The sequence below is a fragment of the Solea senegalensis genome, linkage group LG18 (genome assembly GCF_019176455.1).
Source record: "Solea senegalensis isolate Sse05_10M linkage group LG18, IFAPA_SoseM_1, whole genome shotgun sequence".
Taxonomy (NCBI): Eukaryota; Metazoa; Chordata; class Actinopteri; order Pleuronectiformes; family Soleidae; genus Solea; species Solea senegalensis.
Window position 1 is genome coordinate 17,290,182 of NC_058041.1, and position 18,752 is coordinate 17,308,933.

At 43.0% G+C, this 18,752-nt stretch overlaps 2 protein-coding genes across 4 annotated transcripts; both read right to left on the reverse strand.

Annotated features, from left to right (window-relative positions):
• Positions 1 to 4,618: 4,618 nt before the first annotated feature.
• On the reverse strand, positions 4,619 to 9,554 carry prrt2 (proline-rich transmembrane protein 2). 3 transcript variants are annotated; one of them, XM_044014639.1, is made up of 5 exons: positions 9,295 to 9,554; positions 7,034 to 7,305; positions 6,585 to 6,880; positions 6,100 to 6,229; positions 4,619 to 4,848 (listed from the first exon to the last, which is right to left on the reverse strand). In XM_044014639.1, the coding sequence occupies exons 2-5, from the start codon at positions 7,257 to 7,259 to the stop codon at positions 4,832 to 4,834; spliced, it is 669 nt and encodes a 222-aa protein (XP_043870574.1). In that variant the 5' UTR covers positions 7,260 to 7,305; positions 9,295 to 9,554; the 3' UTR covers positions 4,619 to 4,831. The 3 variants fall into 3 exon arrangements, with proteins under 3 accessions (XP_043870574.1, XP_043870572.1, XP_043870573.1); XM_044014637.1 differs by having other exon boundaries at positions 6,585 to 6,886; XM_044014638.1 differs by lacking the exon at positions 9,295 to 9,554 and adding an exon at positions 7,770 to 9,047 and having other exon boundaries at positions 6,585 to 6,886.
• A 617-nt stretch (positions 9,555 to 10,171) lies between these two features.
• On the reverse strand, positions 10,172 to 18,519 carry kif22 (kinesin family member 22). Its single transcript, XM_044014197.1, has 13 exons — positions 18,342 to 18,519; positions 17,843 to 18,053; positions 17,622 to 17,749; positions 16,505 to 16,656; positions 16,161 to 16,370; positions 15,403 to 15,799; positions 14,305 to 14,422; positions 13,621 to 13,741; positions 12,455 to 12,635; positions 12,008 to 12,096; positions 11,662 to 11,862; positions 11,516 to 11,575; positions 10,172 to 10,376 (listed from the first exon to the last, which is right to left on the reverse strand). Exons 2-13 carry the CDS (start codon positions 18,028 to 18,030, stop codon positions 10,347 to 10,349), a joined length of 1,875 nt encoding a protein of 624 aa, XP_043870132.1. The 5' UTR covers positions 18,031 to 18,053; positions 18,342 to 18,519; the 3' UTR covers positions 10,172 to 10,346.
• Positions 18,520 to 18,752: the final 233 nt, after the last annotated feature.

Below are 18,752 nucleotides of genomic sequence, written 5' to 3' on the forward strand. Positions count from 1 at the left end.
ATAGTGAGTCTGTCTGCTATAGTGAGTCTGTCTGATATAATGAGTCTGTCTGATATAGTGAGTCTGTCTGCTATAGTGAGTCTGTCTGATATAGTGAGTCTGTCTGCTATAGTGAGTCTGTCTGCTATAGTGAGTCTGTCTGATATAGTGAGTCTGTCTGATATAATGAGTCTGTGTGCTATAGTGAGTCTCTGTCTGCTATAATGAGTCTGTCTGTTATAGTGAGTCTCTGATATAATGAGTCTGCTATAGTGAGTCTCTGTCTGCTATATAGTGAGTCTGTCTGCTATAGTGAGTCTGTCTGCTATAATGAGTCTCTGTCTGCTATAGTGAGTCTGTCTGATATAGTGAGTCTGTCTGATATAATGAGTCTGTGTGCTATAGTGAGTCTCTGTCTGCTATAGTGAGTCTGTCTATAGTGAGTCTGTCTGCTATAATGAGTCTGTCTACTATAGTGAGTCTGCTATAGTGAGTCTGTCTGTCTGTCTATAATGAGTCTGTCTGTTATAGTGAGTCTGTCTGCTATAGTGAGTCTGTCTGCTATAATGAGTCTGTCTGCTATAGTGAGTCTCTCTGTCTGCTATAGTGAGTCTGAGTCTGTCTGCTATATGAGTCTGTCTGCTATAGTGAGTCTGTCTCCTCTGTCTGCTATAGTGAGTCTGTCTGCTATAGTGAGTCTGTCTGATATAGTGAGTCTGTCTGATATAGTGAGTCACTGTCTGCTATAGTGAGTCTGTCTGATATAATGAGTCTGTCTGCTATAGTGAGTCTGTCTGTTATAGTGAGTCTGTCTGATATAGTGAGTCTGCTATAGTGAGTCTGTCTGATATATATGAGTCTGTCTGCTATAGTGAGTCTGTCTGCTATAATGAGTCTGTCTGCTATAGTGAGTCCTGCTATAGTGAGTCTGTCTGCTGAGTCTGTCTGCTATAGTGAGTCTGTCTGCTATAGTGAGTCTGTCTGCTATAGTGAGTCTCTGTCTGCTATAGTGAGTCTGTCTGCTATAATGAGTCTGCGTGTCTGCTATAGTGAGTCTCTGAGTCTGTGCTGAGTCTCTGTCTGCTATAGTGAGTCTGTCTGCTATAGTGAGTCTGTCTGCTATGAGTGAGTCTGTCTGCTATAGTGAGTCTGTCTGCTATAGTGACTGTCTGCTATAGTGAGTCTGTCTGTCTGAGTCTGTCTGCTATAGTGAGTCTGCCCTATGTTATAGTGAGTCTGTCTGCTATAGTGAGTCTGTCTGCTATAGTGATATAGTGTCTGCCTGTCTGCCTGTCTGTGAGTCTGCTATAGTGAGTCTGCTGAGTCTGCTATAGTGAGTCTGTCTGCTATAGTGAGTGTCTCTGAGTCTGATAGTGAGTGAGTCTGTTCTATAGTGAGTCTGTCTGTTATAGTGAGTCTGTTCTGCTATAGTGAGTCTGTCTGATATAGTGAGTCTGTCTGATATAGTGAGCCTGAGTCTGTCTGATATAGTGAGTCTGTCTGCTATAGTGTGTCTGTCTCAGTGAGTCTGTCTGCTATAGTGAGTCTGTCTGCTATAGTCTGTCTGATATAGTGAGTCTGTCTGATATAGTGAGTCTGTCTGATATAGTGAGTCTTTCTGATATAGTGAGTCTGTCTGATATAGTGAGTCTGTCTGCTATAGTGTGTCTGTCTGGTGAGTCTGTCTGCTATAGTGAGTCTGTCTCTGATATAGTGAGTCTGTCTGATATAGTGAGTCTGTCTGCTATAGTGAGTCTGTCTGATATAGTGAGTCTGTCTGCGAGTCTGTCTGCTATAGTGAGTCTGTCTGCTATAGTGAGTCTTTCTGCTATAGTGAGTCTGCTATGATCTCTTTATAGTGAGTCTTTCTGCTATAGTGAGTCTGTCTGCTATAGTGAGTCTCTGTCTGCTATAGTGAGTCTTTCTGCTATAGTGAGTCTGTCTGCTATAGTGAGTGAGTGAGTCTCTGTCTGCTATAGTGAGTCTATGTCTGATATAATGAGTCTGTCTGCTATAGTGAGTCTCTGTCTGCTATAGTGAGTCTTTCTGCTATAGTGAGTCTGTCTGCTATAGTGAGTCTATGTCTGATATAGTGAGTCTGTCTGCTATAGTGAGTCTTTCTGCTATAGTGAGTCTGTCTGATATAGTGAGTCTCTCTGCTATAGTGAGTCTGTCTGCTATAGTGAGTCTGTCTGCTATAATGAGTCTGTCTGCTATAGTGAGTCTGTCTGTTATAGTGAGTCTGTCTGCTATAGTGAGTCTATGTCTGATATAGTGAGTCTGTCTGATATAGTGAGTCTTTCTGATATAGTGAGTCTGTCTGATATAGTGAGTCTGTCTGCTATAGTGTGTCTGTCTGCTACAGTGAGTCTGTCTGCTATAGTGAGTCTGTCTGCTATAGTGAGTCTGTCTGATATAGTGAGTCTGTCTGATATAGTGAGTCTGTCTGCTATAGTGAGACTAGAATATTGTGTGTATTGTATGTACATGTTTATTTTGTGTTCAAACAGGGCAGAGTACAATAATAAGGATTATTTTCATTACAGGTTAATCTGCTGAATGTTGCCTTCATTGCATTGTTTGTCTTTTAAAGCTGTTGTGCAAATGTCCTCCACATGCAAACTATTGTCACATGATATTGCTTCACACGACTCTTTGGGTGTTTCACGGTACAGCAGTGTTCAGCTCTCACGTCACATGCTACATTCAACAGAACCTCAGACGGGTCGAGGGCAGTGGAGAGCCGCAGGGGTGGATGTGGTGGACGGTGTAATCCAAGTCTCAGTGAGAGCAAGGAAGTCCAGAGATTGATTTATTTGCATGCAGAGAATATGGTTCCTCTGATATCTACACAAACAACACCAGCTCTGAGGATGAGTACTTACGGGCCACAGTAACCACTAAAGACACGTGCTCGTGCTGCCACTTTAAACGGAACAGTGTACAAACCCAGCTCCTTTCAATCTGCTGTTATAGCTTTAAATGTACAGTGTGTAAAACATATAAGTTTATTTCTATTTTGCTATATAAATGCTGCAATAAAGAGTTATTTTCATAAATCAAGCACTTGTTTGGTCAAGAAAATGTCTGTTTCTTTGTTATATGGAGCAAAGAAACTAAAGAATGCTTTAGAGGAGCAGCTCAGAGAGCGTCTGACGTGACGTCTCCGGCCGTCAGCAGCAGGTGTTGTTGCAGCTTTACAGTTGATGCACTTCCAGCTTTCCTCTCTCTCTGGATATCACTCATTTATGACACAACAACAACAACAACACGCTACAATAATCCATGCATTGTGTCTTTATTATGAACGTGTAATATTCCAACTTTTTTTCAGCTTCTATCATCCTATATTATTAATAATAATAATAATAAAAACAAAAGATATCCACAACATGCCAATAATCAGAAAGATTGTAGACGCCCCGTGGCAACACAGTCTCTGTGCCGACGTTAGATTATAAGTCATTCATGTTGCTAACTGTATATCTGCAGAATACAATATCAACTGTTTCTTACGCTGAAGTCTACATATTTAGCACTAGACCAGAAGGGGACAGGGCACATTAGTCATCACAGTGTTTCTGTACATGATTGTAAATCCAGGAAACGTTATCGGTTAGTGTTTGAGATCAACGATCACAGGTTAGGAAAGAATACACAGCAGATATTACAATAAAGATAATAGGAATAACAACTCGACTGCTATTACACTGCTACTATGTTTGACAAACAAAATGGACTTACTTTAAAGAGATGGCTCAGGTTTGTGTGGTTGTGTGAGGCACTGACACAGAAGCAGCCTGAAAACATGGCCGCCAACAGGCACATGAGCGATCCTGCTGAATCTACGACATCATCATCATTAGACGCTTCCTCTCCCACACAGCCCTCACAAGTCCAGACAGGAAATCAATGTTTTCAGCTTTGTGGGTGAACAGGAGTGATAAGACTGTGTCACAGAATAACACACTTGGGATGTTTCTTTATGGAGTTTGGTGGAGGGAGAGACGGCGTTTCAAGTGCTTCCCCAGTGCACACCGCTGACTCTGTGTCCGCACCTCATACAACCACAGGAGAGGGTAACTGACGAGGCACCGGTGCCATTGGTCTGGTCACTGGAGACATGTGACATCTGCAGCCTCACATTAGAAATCAGTTCTTTACAAAACGTTATCAAAAGGAGCGAAAAACAAATCAATATGTGAGTATGTTGCTACAGTGACTCAGTGGTATACTGAGGGGGGGACACTTACACTTGAGTGTGTGTGTGTGTGTGTGTGTGTGAGTGATTGGCACATGTTTCCCTCGCAGCGATGACAGAGACTTCGTCATCGTCTCCACGTCAGCGGCCGCAGCTCGCCCTTGCTCGGCCTCTTTTCCGGCCGCGCGGCACATGTTGTACAGCGGGCGGTCACGAGAGCGCGTGCATCCGCGCGACTGACGCGTCCCGTCCTCGCAGTGGCGCAGCCGGTGGAAAGGTGGCGCACATTTTTTTTTTTTGGTTCGGTCCATGTTCTGCAGCCACGTCCATCTGCTTCCTGTCCACCACGTTTGCGTCACCGTTGAGCGGTATAGAATATGAGGATGCTCCTCCTCCATCTAGCATCAGCAGGACAAACCCACCCCCCCCAACCCCACCCCCAACCCTGAATCACAACAGCAGCATTTGCGTGTCATTGTCTTCTATGAGCAAAAAAAGGACTTGTATAGATTACAGAAATATAAGACAGCACTGTGTATCGGGTGCACATGTTGTCACACATCCAGGTAATGACTAAAGGTGGTAAAGATGGTGGTGCAGGTGCAGGCCAGACGGTCTGTTGTCTTATCCAGTTTCACCCTGGGATGAAACTCAGGTTTTCACATTTACTAAAAAAAGAAAAGGAAGTGTATTAGTGGAGGAGCTGTATATTCTGCAACCCAATATGGACGTATACACGTTCACTGACCACAGAGGACATTCACATGATGACAAAACAAGCTTTATTGGGTCCCAGAGCCCTGACACTCAAGTGTGTGTGTGTGTGTGTGTGTGTGTGTGTGTGGCACTAAAGTTAATTAGGACATGTGTTAGCTTAACGAGACCCAGCAGAAAACAAACTGAAAAAACACAAGTAAGTCATCTGTAGTATCTGATGGTTCAGCTGAGTCATCGTCAGCGCTGACTGCACAAGATCGGAGCACAAGGAACCACGGGGTACCGTCCGCTCGCTCTCCCACACCAAAGTCCACAGAGAGAATTCTACGTCGACTCTGCTGCCTCCACCAGTGAGTCCAAAACGTTTGGATCTAGGCGTCAGGCCGCACGAGACCACAGCGCCTGTGTTCCTGCACGTTAGATTCCCACGGACTTTGGTGTGAGAGAGTGAGTACTTTTCAAACTCCCCTTTCCCGTCAGACGCGTGGCTGCAGACAGACAGGGCTGATTTAAAAAAAAACCTAAATATAAAATAACAAATGCACTTTGAATCCCTTTATTAGCCATTGACTTACTAACATACATCAGACACATGTATACATGTGGTACAGTGACAACAACACTTTTGTACAAGCAGACAACACACAGACTATACATCAGCTAACACACACACACACACACACACACACACACACACACACACACAGCAGTCTACTGCATGCAGCCAGTTACAGCTGGAGGCCATGAGTGAATATATATTTAATATCAAGTGTAGATTATTTGGGTCTTTGTGCAGAGTTCCTACAGCAGGGTTTCCCAAACTAAGGTTGGCTGACTATCATTAGCAATATAGCAATGACATACAGCCACATCTCCAACACCAGAACACATTCTGATGCAATAAAAAGGTTGGGAAAATGAGTTTGAGGACCCAATAAGTATCACCTCCAGCCCATCTGTGGGTCCTGAGCCAGTCTTTGGGAACCACTAAAGTGGGCTAAAGTCATGCAGACTTTGAAACTAGTGCAATATTGTGCAAAGATAAATGTCGTGAGTGTCAGTGGATACAGTCAGAGCGTCTGTTACACTGTGAGGGTATAAAAGGAGGAGAAGAGCCACCCGAGGACAGGGGGGCAAATTCAGGGGATTCAGAGGGCAGAAGGAAAGGGGGAACGTTTAAAGGTCAGATTTGGGACACTCACTCGCCAGGTTGACAATGCAGGCGATGATAATGACCGTCCCTCCAACTAGTGACACCACGGAGAGCATTTTGGCCACGCGACCCAGGCGCACGGCTCCATCCAGGTTTCCCTGCTCCAGACTGTTCTTGGACTGCGGGAGAAGACGGAGCCGCGTGTTTATTACCAATGCATTCGCCTTCACACAGAATCACTTCAGTCACATAGATTGTGTAGAAACATAGGAGAGAAGCAGCAGTGAGCCACCAGGGGGCGACGCGTTAGCTTCTACTTAGGATTTATGTATGTTATGACTCTTTTAGCATCACTGTGGAATTAACTCCAGTGTTTTTCAACGTAATGTCTCTGTAAAGTATGGACATTTGTGTTGTGTGTTATAGAAATGGACATTTTAACACGGATACATGAACAAACATCAGATAAATAAAGACGGGGTGAAAAAGCATGACGGTCTTTAAAGTACAGAACAAAGCAGAGTGTGTTCTTACCATGATGGAGTAAACAAATCCCACGATGTTTATGGGCCACACGGGGCAGAAGCAGGCCAGCACGGACAGGAGGAGGTAGTCCTTCACCTTGGTGCGGTCCAGGGGGGGGTTGGTGGCGATGCTGGAGTGGCGAGAAATGGACGGCCTGGGCGAGAAGGCGGTGTACCCGATGGATCCGGCCCTGCTGCCCTTCCTGGTCTTGCCATGGTGAGGGTAAGAGATGGAGTGTTGTCTTCTGGGGGGAGACGAGATGACTGGAGAGGTGCTCTCTGCGGACGCCGGGTGCATCCCATTACCTACACATGAAGGACGAAAAGGACAAGCAGGTGTTTGAAACGTGGGGGAACCAAGCGCGCGTGCACGCGCTGCGCCTGGAGGTGGGAGGTGACTTTCCCTCGGGCGGAGCTGAGCGAGCAGATACACGAGCCACATGCTGCAGTAACACTTACTGTTCTTCAGCTTCTCGTTGATGACTATGACCAGCTCTCCTTTGGATTTGCTGCGGGGCCGCCGCGCGCTGGCCGGACTGCCGCCGCCGCCGCTGCTGCTGCTGTGGATGTGAGGGTCACCCACGCCCGCCGGGCACGGCACAGGGACGGAGACGTGGTTTGACGGCGAGGCGTCCGGGTCGTCACCGGGCCAGACGGCTGGAGCTGGCGTCATGTTGGCGGCCATGCTGAGCACACTGATCAGTCCTGAGTCTGCTGAGTGTTTGTGACGCCTGGGAATAAAGATCAAGTAGAGTGTTAAAAACTCTACATTGAAGAAGGGGTCAGAGGTTAATAGAGATTATATCTACGTCAGATTTTGGATATCGTGTCTGTTATTGACTGATATTCATTTATTTAAAGGATATACAGAATAAAAAAAATCATATTTGAAAAAAGTCTCTTAATAAAACGACTTCAATGTTCAGAATTTGACCATATTTACAGTCAATATCCTTCATTTAACATGAAAAAGCCAAAGAAATAAAACAGGTATTATGTGAAAGGAAAGGTAATTGTTTACAGTGTATCGTCACTCTTTATATCCACACATATCTCTCGTATATCAGGATACACACATTCACAATTATACAAATATTATTAATAAGCCATGTGGCCCAGCCGTACACAAAGACTGATTTGATTTATATATTATTACTAGAGCTTATTACTAGAGCTTAAATACATGTATACTCACTCATTTTGGTGTAAAATCCCTTGACAAAGGTCAGTTTCCTGTTGTAAACACTGAGTTACTAAGATATTATGAAGATCATAGACTTAAACAGGATGTTCTGAGGTAAGTCAGTATGTTTTCCTGAGTGTTTCAGGCTGCTTCTGAACAGCAGCAGCTTCCTTCATTAATCGTCCGTGTTTTTTCAGTTTCGTCCGCGTGAGTATTTGCCGGTTTCTTTTGCTCCGTGAAACAAAGACAAAGACAAAGACCAACACATTTCAGAACGTCCGTCATCATTCAGACAGAACTCGATGATCACTTCGTGAAGTCTGGGACGAGGAGGCTCACTTCAGACTGTAGGTGTGGGTACAAGAGGGCCTCTCTCACAGCGGCCATTTTGACATGTTTTAGCAGGAAAAGCACAAGTGTTGCTTGGGACGGAGTGACCCAGCAACACACACACACACACACACACACACACACACACACACTGAAAGTGAGAAAGCTAAATGGAACGCGGCCATTGTTAATACACACTTGTGAGCTCACGAGTGTGACAATGTGACCTCATCTACAACGTTGTGTTATTATTTACAATCCAACATGACATGTTCTATTACTGGAACAACACAATTTATAATAACATTTACTGCAATTCTTCTGCATGACCTTATTTTCACTTTTCAGCAGTTGTTGTTGTTGTTGTTGTTGTTGTTCCACTTGTATGTAAACGAAGGTCACCCCCTCAACGACCTCTCCGGCATAAACACTCATGATGAATTGATTATTTATCCGTGACTAAATCAACTACTTTGACTTTGCTCCAGATTACAAAGAAACCATTCGAACGGAATCATGTTGTGGACAAAACTAAACATTTGAGAACGTTTCCAGGTTTTGACAAACACTCGTCAACATTTGCTGACATTTTTTCATCGCAAAAAAAAAAACAAACAACCATCAACAGATAAAACGATAATACTCATAACTGTTAGATTATGATTATTATAATAATCCTAATTGTGATACTAACAACAACAATAATAATAGTAGTGCACACTTAGCTGATGTTAATTGTGTAAATTCCGCTTCTCTGTGAATCTCAGGTCATAAAGAGCTGAGCAGCACAAAGACACCATGCTCTCTCTGTGTGTGTGTGTGTGTGTGTGTGTGTGTATAGCATTATTCCATCATGTGTATACAGAAGCTCAGTGGTACAGTATATGGAGGCTGACTGTGTTGTTGGCCACAGAACAAAAGACACACACACACACACACACAGGGCAGTAAAAATGATGGCACAGAGGACAAACACAGTGACAGTGATACAGTGATGGAGGAGGAGGAGGAGGAGAGAGGAGCTGCTCAGTGATTCTCCTCCTGCTGCTGATTTGAATTCAGAGGGTGTGAGCAGCTCACTCCGCTGCAGTGATAACACACACACACACACACGCGCGCGCGCGCGCGCGCTAATGCAAATATAGGACTTATCCATGTAAATCAATGGCTGTGCATTCATTTAACATTAATAATAAAAGAGACTGACCGTTTCCTGTTCTTCTGGTGTTTTTACTCCAGCCTCGGCGCGTGAGCCTGTGAAATCGCGCGGACGTTTGTTTCACGCTGGATTTAAAAACAGCAGATCACTCCGTTATTCATCTTCATCTTCATCCTCGTCATTTCCAACACACGCGGTGGACGTGCAGACGTGTCGCGAGTCCACGGATCACACACACCACCTTTGTTTATATGAGCGCGAGAGACAGAGATGGAGGCGCAGTCAGCAGAGGAGGAGGAGGAGGAGGGCGCGCGCGCGTGTGTGTGCGCGCGAAGTGAACCAGGCGACGTGTTGTAAAGACGGTGAGGAGGGGTGAGTGTGCGCGCGCGCGCGGTTTGTTCTGGGGAATAAAATCTAAACTGAAAACATGGAGATTAAATACATGATTCATCATTTTTAACACAACAAAGCTGTAGAGTTATCTTTGTGTCTTTAACACGCACATTTACTATCATCTTCATTAGTTTGATTAGTTAGTTACTACACTCTACTACTACTAGTACTAATACTATCACTACCACTATTAATGAATCATCCGTTTGTTTTTTTTCATTTATTCAATGAATCGTCCATAAAATATCCATCTTATTTCTTCATGATCACAACCAAAGTATAACTGAACACATCAAGTTGTAATTAAAACACATGCAGACATCCCATAATGATCTGGAATAAGACGGCCGATAGAAATGGAGTCCTTGTTTTAAATGCTGTATAAAGTAAAGGTTGAACAATTCCACGCCGTTTACACACTCAAAGCATCACTTTTGAATCTTTGCAGACTAAACGAGGACAGAGTGCTCGCTCTCAAACAAACACAGTAGTGCTGGACACACAATCAACAATAGAAAAGTAAATACACACATTCTGTGACAAGTGTGACGTTTATTAAAAGCAATGGAGCGCATCCACTGGAACACAGTAGTACACACAGATAAAAAAAACACTCAGAATTAAAGACATGATATAAGCTTCAGAGATAAAACATTATATACAAGTTACATTTAAGTCATAAAATAAAAAAAAGCATTAAAAAAATATCATTTTCCCATCGCACTCAGGATGTTTGCCTGAAAAGAAAAGAGGAAAATACCTTAAGCACAAGCATAATAACAGAAGCAGCCAATAAACAGTGTTCCCACACCTTGGTTGACATTAAATTCAAAGATTTTCAAGGCATTTTCGGGACCAATTTCCTCAAATTCAAGGTCCGAGTGTGCCGACACAGCTTAAGATGGAGGGCGACTGGTAAGAACCACCTTAACCATCTGAACAGTTGACTGTCTTTGGGATTAAAGTCAGTCTTTCTTAACGTTACTCATTATTCTGCATGGAATCTCACGTCGACAGTGTCTACAACACAACTTCACTTCTTTCTTGCACAATGACCCATGTCCATTTAGAGTGATTACATTTTTTTTTTTTTTTTAAAAAACAAGTTTTCAAGGGCCTCGGTTTTTTTAAGCAAATTCAAACTATCAAGGATTTCAAGGACCCGTGGGAACCCTGCAAACACTGGTTTGTTACATCTGTGGTTTCTGTGCCACGTGAAACTGTGGTGACTCAAACTTCGTGGATACTGTAGGACGTTTGAATGAAGTGACCGATGGTGAGGTGTCGTAGAATTGGACTACTGCTCTCGTCCTCGTATACAAACACAAGTGGGGAATCAAGTCACTGAAAGACGTTTATCCGCCTCCACTCTGCTTTCAGTTTGTTAAAAGTTCCATTCAAGCTTCCTACCGTCCATTCACTTAAAAAATGTTCAATTCCTGAAGCAGACGGAGAATAAAATGGTGTCGTCAGTACAACAAATGTACCGACCTAAATCTCACCATGTTTTTGTCTTTATCGTCGTATTCTACTGTGAATGAGTCAGGGTGGAAAGTTGGGAACCAAGTTCAGAACACTGATTTGTGATTATGTTTCCATGTATTTTAGGCCAGGCTTTAGTTGGACTAACAATCATTTGTGTTTTTCTGAGTCATGTTAACAAAACTGCTACAGACCAGGTTACGTTAATGTTTAGTAACATTTCCAGCCATTAAGTCATAAATCAAAGGATTTTTGTAAGTGATGATGGCAGTAGATGAAACGTTGGGCATTTGAACTGCAGATCGAGGCAGACAATCCAACAGATCTTGTGACACTTGTGCATCAGAGTCAGGCTGACACCATGCAAACAACAAACATTTAGGGCTCCACTTACCTTCATAAAGGAGGAAAACCGCTTCTCTGTCATACCCTCTACTTTTCCCAGATCTTCCAACTGCAAAACAACAAAGCTCAAAGTCAGAAGCATGACTAAGAGACGAGGTGTTATCGAGTGAGCCGAGTCATAAACGGGATGCACACCTGTGTGAAGTCACCGTGGATCTCCCTCCAGCCCAGGATGAGCTTTGCCTTCTTGTCACCGATCTGCTGCAGACTTTTCAGCTCTTTGAGGGAGCCGCTGTTGAGGAGCTGCAGGATCTTTTTTCTGGACTGTTCCAGCACAGACGTGTCCAGCTGAGACTCCCAGCTGCTCTCCATGATATTCTCCTTACCATCTGGAAGCTGAGAGACAAAACAAAAGCAGTCATTTAGAAAGAAAACTATTGACACAACATTTCATTAAAACCACATGCATGAAAATCGGTCTGCATTGGCATCAAACACCGATTGAAGATAATGTGCTGGTGCTCACGTCTCAGATACTGACCTCAACATGACCTGAAAGCTTCTTCTTCTTGACACAGACAGACTGTTTCTTGACCACAGCAAGCTGCTGAAGAGGCTGAAGCTGGGACACTGATGGGGAAGGAAATACATCACCAGTTATTAATTAATAACAAATAGCGCATACATTCTTGTAGATTTAGTTTTAGCAAACAAATAAACAGAAAAATGATCCTGCCACACTGCTATCTGCTGAGGTCAGTAAAAATAATGTATACTTATTTGATACGGTTCTGGCTCGTATACTGAAAACTGAGCACTTACCTCATGTGACTCAACATTACAGAAACTAGCAAAGTATTTTTCCTCTCATCGCATCTTATATTACAGTACATAAGTGCTGAGTCATCTCTGAATATTCAGGTTTCCTGAATATTTGTATGTGAACTGATGAATTCTGAGTTCTATCTGGGCTATTTTTCTAACTGACCTTGAAGAGGCTGAACCACCGCCCGCTGTTTGTTGGGTTTCGAGGCGATTGACTGTTTTCTTTGCAGAGGCGCCGTGTTGTTTTTGAAGTCAGGCTCTTGTTTTGTGCTCAACTTTTCTCCGGCCAGGCGACTCAGTAGAAGAGCTTTGTTCTCAAACTCCCTCTGCTTCTCTTTGAGCTCCTGCAAACACAAGAGTATTTAGAAGCAGCCGTCAGTGATGTTGTCTTCGGGCCTCTGTCTGTTGCTGCCGTTACACTTCCATACGTTGATTTATTTGTAACCACCACCATAAAAGTGAACACGGATCAACATAATTTCTTTTTCAACACAAAACACAGACACATCTGTACAGTAAGACAGGTTAAAAATAGACATGACATCCGTGCAGATTAATTGTAGGCATGCATGTATTAAAGTATAGCACAGGGAAAAGAGATCTGATCACAAAGTGGTCACAGGAGACATGGTCTCACACACACACCACTCGTCAGGCATGGTTAATCAGCAGAACTGCTCATCATTGCAGTGTCTCTCTTGTCATTATATTTATTTATACACACACACACACACACGTGTGTATGTATGTATGTATGTATGTATGTATGTATGTATGTATGTATGTATGTGTGTGTGTGTGTGTGTGTACACACACACACACACACACACGTCAGCACAGCTCTGTCTTAGCCACTATTTGCTACATATTTTCCGACTTTCTTAATGAAGCTTAAATAGAAGAAAGTGCAGGTATAAAGCCAAGCATCATTCTCTTTGTTAATTCTGTATTAAACCCCTGCTATTAGAGGTTTCTTTAACGGCTTTACTCAGAAATAGGCCTTCTTACTTCCCTGCCATTTATGCAAAAACAAGTAAATAATCAAAGGACTTCATTATGAATGATCAGTCTTTCCCCTCAGTTCACAGTCTTTTGGGATGCAGCTCCATGTGTGTGTGCGCGCTTGAGGGATGCAGCCCTCAGGACAGACGTAAATAACAGGTCTGAGACTAGTGTCATTGAGCAAACACTACATCAGTGAGTGATCAGTCAGCATTTGGTGAATAACAGCAACACATTCTCACAAAAACAGAAAGAGCTGAAGAACCTGCTGTATTAAACACATTGAGTGGAGACACTGGGTTTATAAAGGAGGGTATGCGTTTTCACCTGGATCTCCTTACGAGACTGAGCCACATCCTTTAACATGCTGCTTCTGTCTTTATCTTGGCAGCTCATCATTAGCTTCTCCAGAGCTATTAGTCTGTCCATCACTGACGGTTCCGACAGACTGGAGGAAACAGAAAGACAGAGGTGCAATCAGAAATCACAGGAGCAACTGGGCTGAAGGTACCTGCTGAGGAGTTTTCACTCTCTTGCACAACTGGTAATTCGGCAAGAAACCGTACATGCTCAGCTCAGCTGTTCTGCCCGTTTTTAATATTCATAGATTTATTTTACCCCATCAGTGTTCGTGTCGTCAATTTAATATCGTTCCATATCAAATCAAAACTTTTATGTGGACATTCTGTGAAATATGAATGCCGTTATTTTGATAATCACGATGGAATATAGTGATATCATTTCAATCTTACATTGCCCACCCCTACAGAACAGTTGTCTTTTCCCCAGAATGTCTGACTTTTTTCAATAAAGACCGACCCCCCCCGAGCAGACTAGATGCTCAATGGCCCCCCAGGTCATCAGAGTTTGAGAGCCCTGCTCTGTAGACTCCAGGAGAGACAAGTGACACTTGTTCAAACTGCTGTTATATGGACACACGGAGGAAATTAACACTGTAAATGTGGGCAATGCATCATCAGCTCCTACATCTGATTCTTTGAGGTCTTTAACCTGTTCAAATGTGCAGGGTGTGAGGAATCATTCATCTCTCTTCCCTTCTCCTTTTGCTTCTTCTTGTGTGGCTCACTGTCGGACCCGCCGGCCTCATGATCGTCTCTGGCCCGCTTCACTGGAGGAAGAAGGAAATGAATAGTTTATTATTATTATTCAGTGCAGTCAGGCAACTGTGTTTGTGAGATTCTCTAGAGTGTAGAGCAATTTAGATGATGGTACTACAAAGTCACGGCTTTACTGCAGTGCAGTGACTTAATGCCAAGTTAAAAACAGCCAAATGCAACTGCCATAGGAACATAGAGCAAAGTGTAAGAGGTCAGATTGAAATTAATCTTGCTGTGAGGCAGCTGCTGGATTATTCAATCTTCATCTCCTGGTGGGACGCACTGCTGGATTTTGGATTAAATTAAAGCTACCGTCAATAAATGTTATACCTTCCCGAGTCGTATCACTGTCATCAGTAATTAAACTGAGGAAAAACTGTACATGCCAGGGTCAGTTGTTATTTTTCTGATCCATTTTTTTTAAGTCAATCAAGACTCAGGACAATATTTAGAGTTAAATATGCAGCATGACTACTTAAGATGCCATTACAACATCACCTACAATACACATCATCTCACGATTAAAGTAACAATGAGAACTCAAAGATATGAATCGGTATTCAATAGAACTGAATCCATTATTAATCAGTTACTAAATTAATCGGCAACTACTTAGATAATCGAATAATCGCCATGATGATTTATTCAAGATTAAAACAAGATTTCTGATTATTTAAGCTTCTGGAACTTGAATATTTTTTTGTCTAACAAAGAAATCATTAAAAGTGAATCCTTTTGGACAAAACAAGACATTTGAGAACATCATCATTTCCAGGTTTGACGAACACCGATGAACATTTAAGGTTTTCTGATATTCTGAACACCAGGCAATTCATCGATTAATCGACTATGAAAATAATCGTTAGTTGCAGCTCTAGTATTTAACATTTAGATGTTGGACAGCACAGTGACTATGTATGTGAATGACTGTGGTGTAAAGAACAGACAGAACAGCAGTGACACACCGTTACAGACCAGTTTCCTCACTCACCTGGCAGCACGGGCACAGCAACAGTTTCTCTGGTGAAAGGTTTGTTCACAATGAGCTTGGACTTTGCTGCAAAGTTGAGGGCAGTGAAAGTGTCAAAGTAATATTTGTACTCTGGTGCGATGTTGGTGATCATGACGGAGTGTGCGGAGCCACCCAGCGAGTCCTGCAATAGCCGCGTCAGTTTACTGTCTCTGTACGGAACACGGACGGCAGTGGCGGAGTTCAGAGAATCCACCACTTTGCTGAGTGTGAACAGTGAAAGGTTGATGGCACCGCTTTCCTTCAGGCGGATGCCCTGGTTGCCCGTGCGGCGGTTGTCCTCGGACCCAGCCAGGTCAACCAAGTACAGTTTGCCCGTCTGTTGTCTGTGGGATAAGGCTCGCTGAGTTCGTACAACCTATATCACAGATAAGATTTAGATTCCAGAAAGGGCAAAGAGAAAGATAAGCCAGTCTGAGTCTGGAATAAACACGACACCGTGCATATTCAGTGCTTAAAACACAGGAAGTAACAAAGCATATGGAAACAGGACAAAGTTGGTAAAATGACAGATTGTGTCTCTATCAGAAAAGTCCCAGGAAGCCCAGAAGTTGCTAGTGGGAGTGTTGCAACAGAGATTTGATATCAGCACCAGCTACCAAATCCTGGCCTACTGCTCAGAGGCCCGACCTGTTTAAGATGCTTTCTCATGCACAAATCCACCCAGACAAGAGAACACTGCCTGAAATTTGATTTACAGGGATAATGAAGAATCAAACCTTGATGAGGAGAATAGCATGGCTGCGACTGGAACGCTGATTTAGTTTGGTTGAAGCTGTTGTTCGATTGAGGCTGGCGGGAATAAAGTGTTTGTCAAAATCTGAGAAGGAGGAGATTGTTGTGTGAGTGAGGCCCGGTATGAGGATGTTCTTGTCCTTGTCCTCTCTGATTGGCAGATCCTGAGAGCCTGGCGACAGAAGATCAAGTACCTGAGAGAAGGGCAGATGGACGCGATGACTGGCTGCAGGGGGCGTAACGTTTTTCACGTGCAGTAAAAACAGCAATGACTATAATTTGCAGAAGTCAAATGGCTGGAGAACCATCAAAGATCAACAAAACTAACCTTCTCATTGTAAATTTCCAGATAAGACATGCCAATGCTGTATTCCCATCCTTCACCCTCATCCTTCGCTTTGACCAGTTTGAAGACTTCCCGAACTGCTCGGGGGATCACACCTGGCTGCTCTGAACTGCCCAACATGGTGTGCGTCTTACCTGTTGGCAAGGACAGAAATTAACCTCATGATCACGTTGAATGTTTTATGTCACATGTATGAAATGTTCTCCTGTTTAACAAAAGTTTCCCATTTAAAAAAAACAAAACACTTACAACTTTAAAACAGCAAAAATCTTATTTTTTTAAATTTAGTTAGTTTTTAATAATAAGACTGAAATGTTTTTGATGGTCTTTGTGACATTATTGACAACGCTATACAAAACATTTTTATTTTGAGTTTTAGACAAAGTATTGAGAGAAATGTTTAATGTGCACTCGTGACTGGATTATACAATCGAACAAAGGCAAAATGTGAAAAAATGCAATGGGTGACCGTCTGTGTCAGATGGTGGTCTACATGATTCAAGATTCTTAGAGCTTTATCCAAAGGCTTTTAAAGAACACCAATGTCACGGGATAGCAGCTCTCTGGCCCAAGCTGCTCTCATCAGATAACAGTTATCAAAATGGATAACTAAAGGCGATCACTCCATCTCTGAAACCATCCGTTTCACCAATGTTAGCCTTTTATAGGTTTAACTGCAGTGTAGGTCATATTTGTAGCACTGAAAAGGACCGGTATGTAGAGCAGGTGTAGCAGATCAGCTAACAGGAGCAGACACTCCCTCAATCACCCTGAAATTGGTCAAAGTAACACTGTTGCTTGACCTACGATGTGAGTGGTTGAAGTCTCTCCTGTCCAAGATTTAGTTTAGTTGCGAGTTGTAAAGCAGAAAGATTGCTGGAAGTTAATTGATCAAATGTGGCAAAAACTCCCATGTACAAATTACTTTTGCTGGCTGTTGTAGCAGCATCTAAACTAGTGCAAATGATTTGTGTGAGTGCACTAAACATTGGTATGACACATGAATGGACGATTGTAGAGCACTTTGAGAGGTAGATCAGTTTAGGAAAAACACTTTAAAAGCAGATCATAAAATGGCTTTTCAAGAGCTTAAACATACCTGCTCCTGTTGGCCCATAGGCAAAAACACTGGCATTTTGACCATTCAATATGTGAGGCAGAACGGGCTTCACCGATGAGAGGAAAACCTCTTGTTGCGTTGTTTGTTCTCCATGAAATACGTCAAAACTGAAAAAAACCACAGCACCGTGACGATGTTGAACAATAATATTGACACGATTTCATTTAGACATTATGAATTGATATGTGGAGGAAACGTACTGATATTTCACTGTTTCTGTAGCATTCCTCCAGTTGATTATCTCCAGGTTTTGCGAGTCCAAACCTCTCACACATAGACCCTCGTTTTTCTCATCAAGTTTGCCCATATAGGGTCGCAGACGAACCGCAACCCGAACTCTGGATGTCTTCTTGTTGCCTCCATCTGCTGTCGCCACACGCTGAGCCATGTTTGTGCCCAAAAACAAAAGGCCTGGACAGAAACAAGCAGAGTCAGCTGCCACGTACACTAGACAAACACTGGACTATGACTTTGGAAAATTAAAGTTCGTGGCTGAAGATTCACAAACTTAGCATAATCACACATTCGCGACCTTCCCGTGCTTACTTCTATTCGTTTGTTTGTTTCTATCGGCTAACAAGCTAACCTGGTCGGCTTCAGGTTACGTTAAACTCAGCGGTGGTCTCACACGAACATTAGCCCGACGAAGGTCGGTTTCTGCGTCACCGAATTCATGCCAAATGTTTTGTAATTACTTACCAGTATTACTTGTGGACTTCTAGTGGACGAAACCCCTTCTTATTCTCCAAGTTCTACTTTTTGCGACATTGTGGACGCTGTGTTTTAACAATGGCGGTCGCCCCCTCAAGAAGCCAAGCCAACGGAACACTTTTCAAAAGAAGAGCGCTGTCCCCGGAAGTGGCTATCGACCAATCAGGAGTCGCCCCAACACTGGCGCCAATTTGACGTTTAGCGTCCTGACATAGAAAAATATATTCGTACGTCAAAATAGCTTTCAACAATGTGATATGCAAATATATACATTCGCCATTTGAGATCTGACATTTACGCGGATAGTAAAGCGAAACGCAAAATACAATTTGCGCTTGCTCGCTGCACAGGAAGTTACGTCACAGCAGATCTTTACAACATCAACGTTGACTACAGGTC